Here is a 240-nt window from a genome sequence, read left to right as displayed (position 1 = left end):
CCCGGTCTCCTGGCCTGCCCCCTTCGTGGGGCGCGACGGTGGCGGCCCTGTGTCCGAGCACGGATCCTTCTGGCGCCTCCTCCTCCTCCCTGCTTTCTTCCCCGTCCTCCTCTTCATCGCCGAGCGAGGTGATGGCGCTAAAGGATGTGCGGGAGGTGAAGGAGGAGAACACCCTGAATGAGAAGCTTTTCTTGCTGGCGTGCGACAAGGGTGAGAGCTCGGCCCCGTTCCGCTCCCGAC

At 65.4% G+C, this 240-nt stretch overlaps 1 protein-coding gene across 1 annotated transcript in view; it reads left to right on the top strand.

Moving 5' to 3' along the window:
- Positions 1-5: 5 nt before the first annotated feature.
- TRPC1 (transient receptor potential cation channel subfamily C member 1) overlaps positions 6-240 on the top strand; it is a gene marked incomplete at its 5' end in the record, with an annotated part of 170680 nt that continues 170445 nt past the window's right edge. The window contains one exon of the mRNA XM_006757507.2: positions 6-210. Within this exon, the coding sequence (XP_006757570.1) occupies positions 6-210 (205 nt within the window). The remainder of the gene's footprint in view (positions 211-240) is intronic.

This window comes from Myotis davidii, unplaced genomic scaffold (genome assembly GCF_000327345.1).
Source record: "Myotis davidii unplaced genomic scaffold, ASM32734v1 scaffold495, whole genome shotgun sequence".
Lineage (NCBI taxonomy): Eukaryota > Metazoa > Chordata > Mammalia > Chiroptera > Vespertilionidae > Myotis > Myotis davidii.
This window is presented reverse-complemented; position numbering and strand designations above follow the sequence as displayed.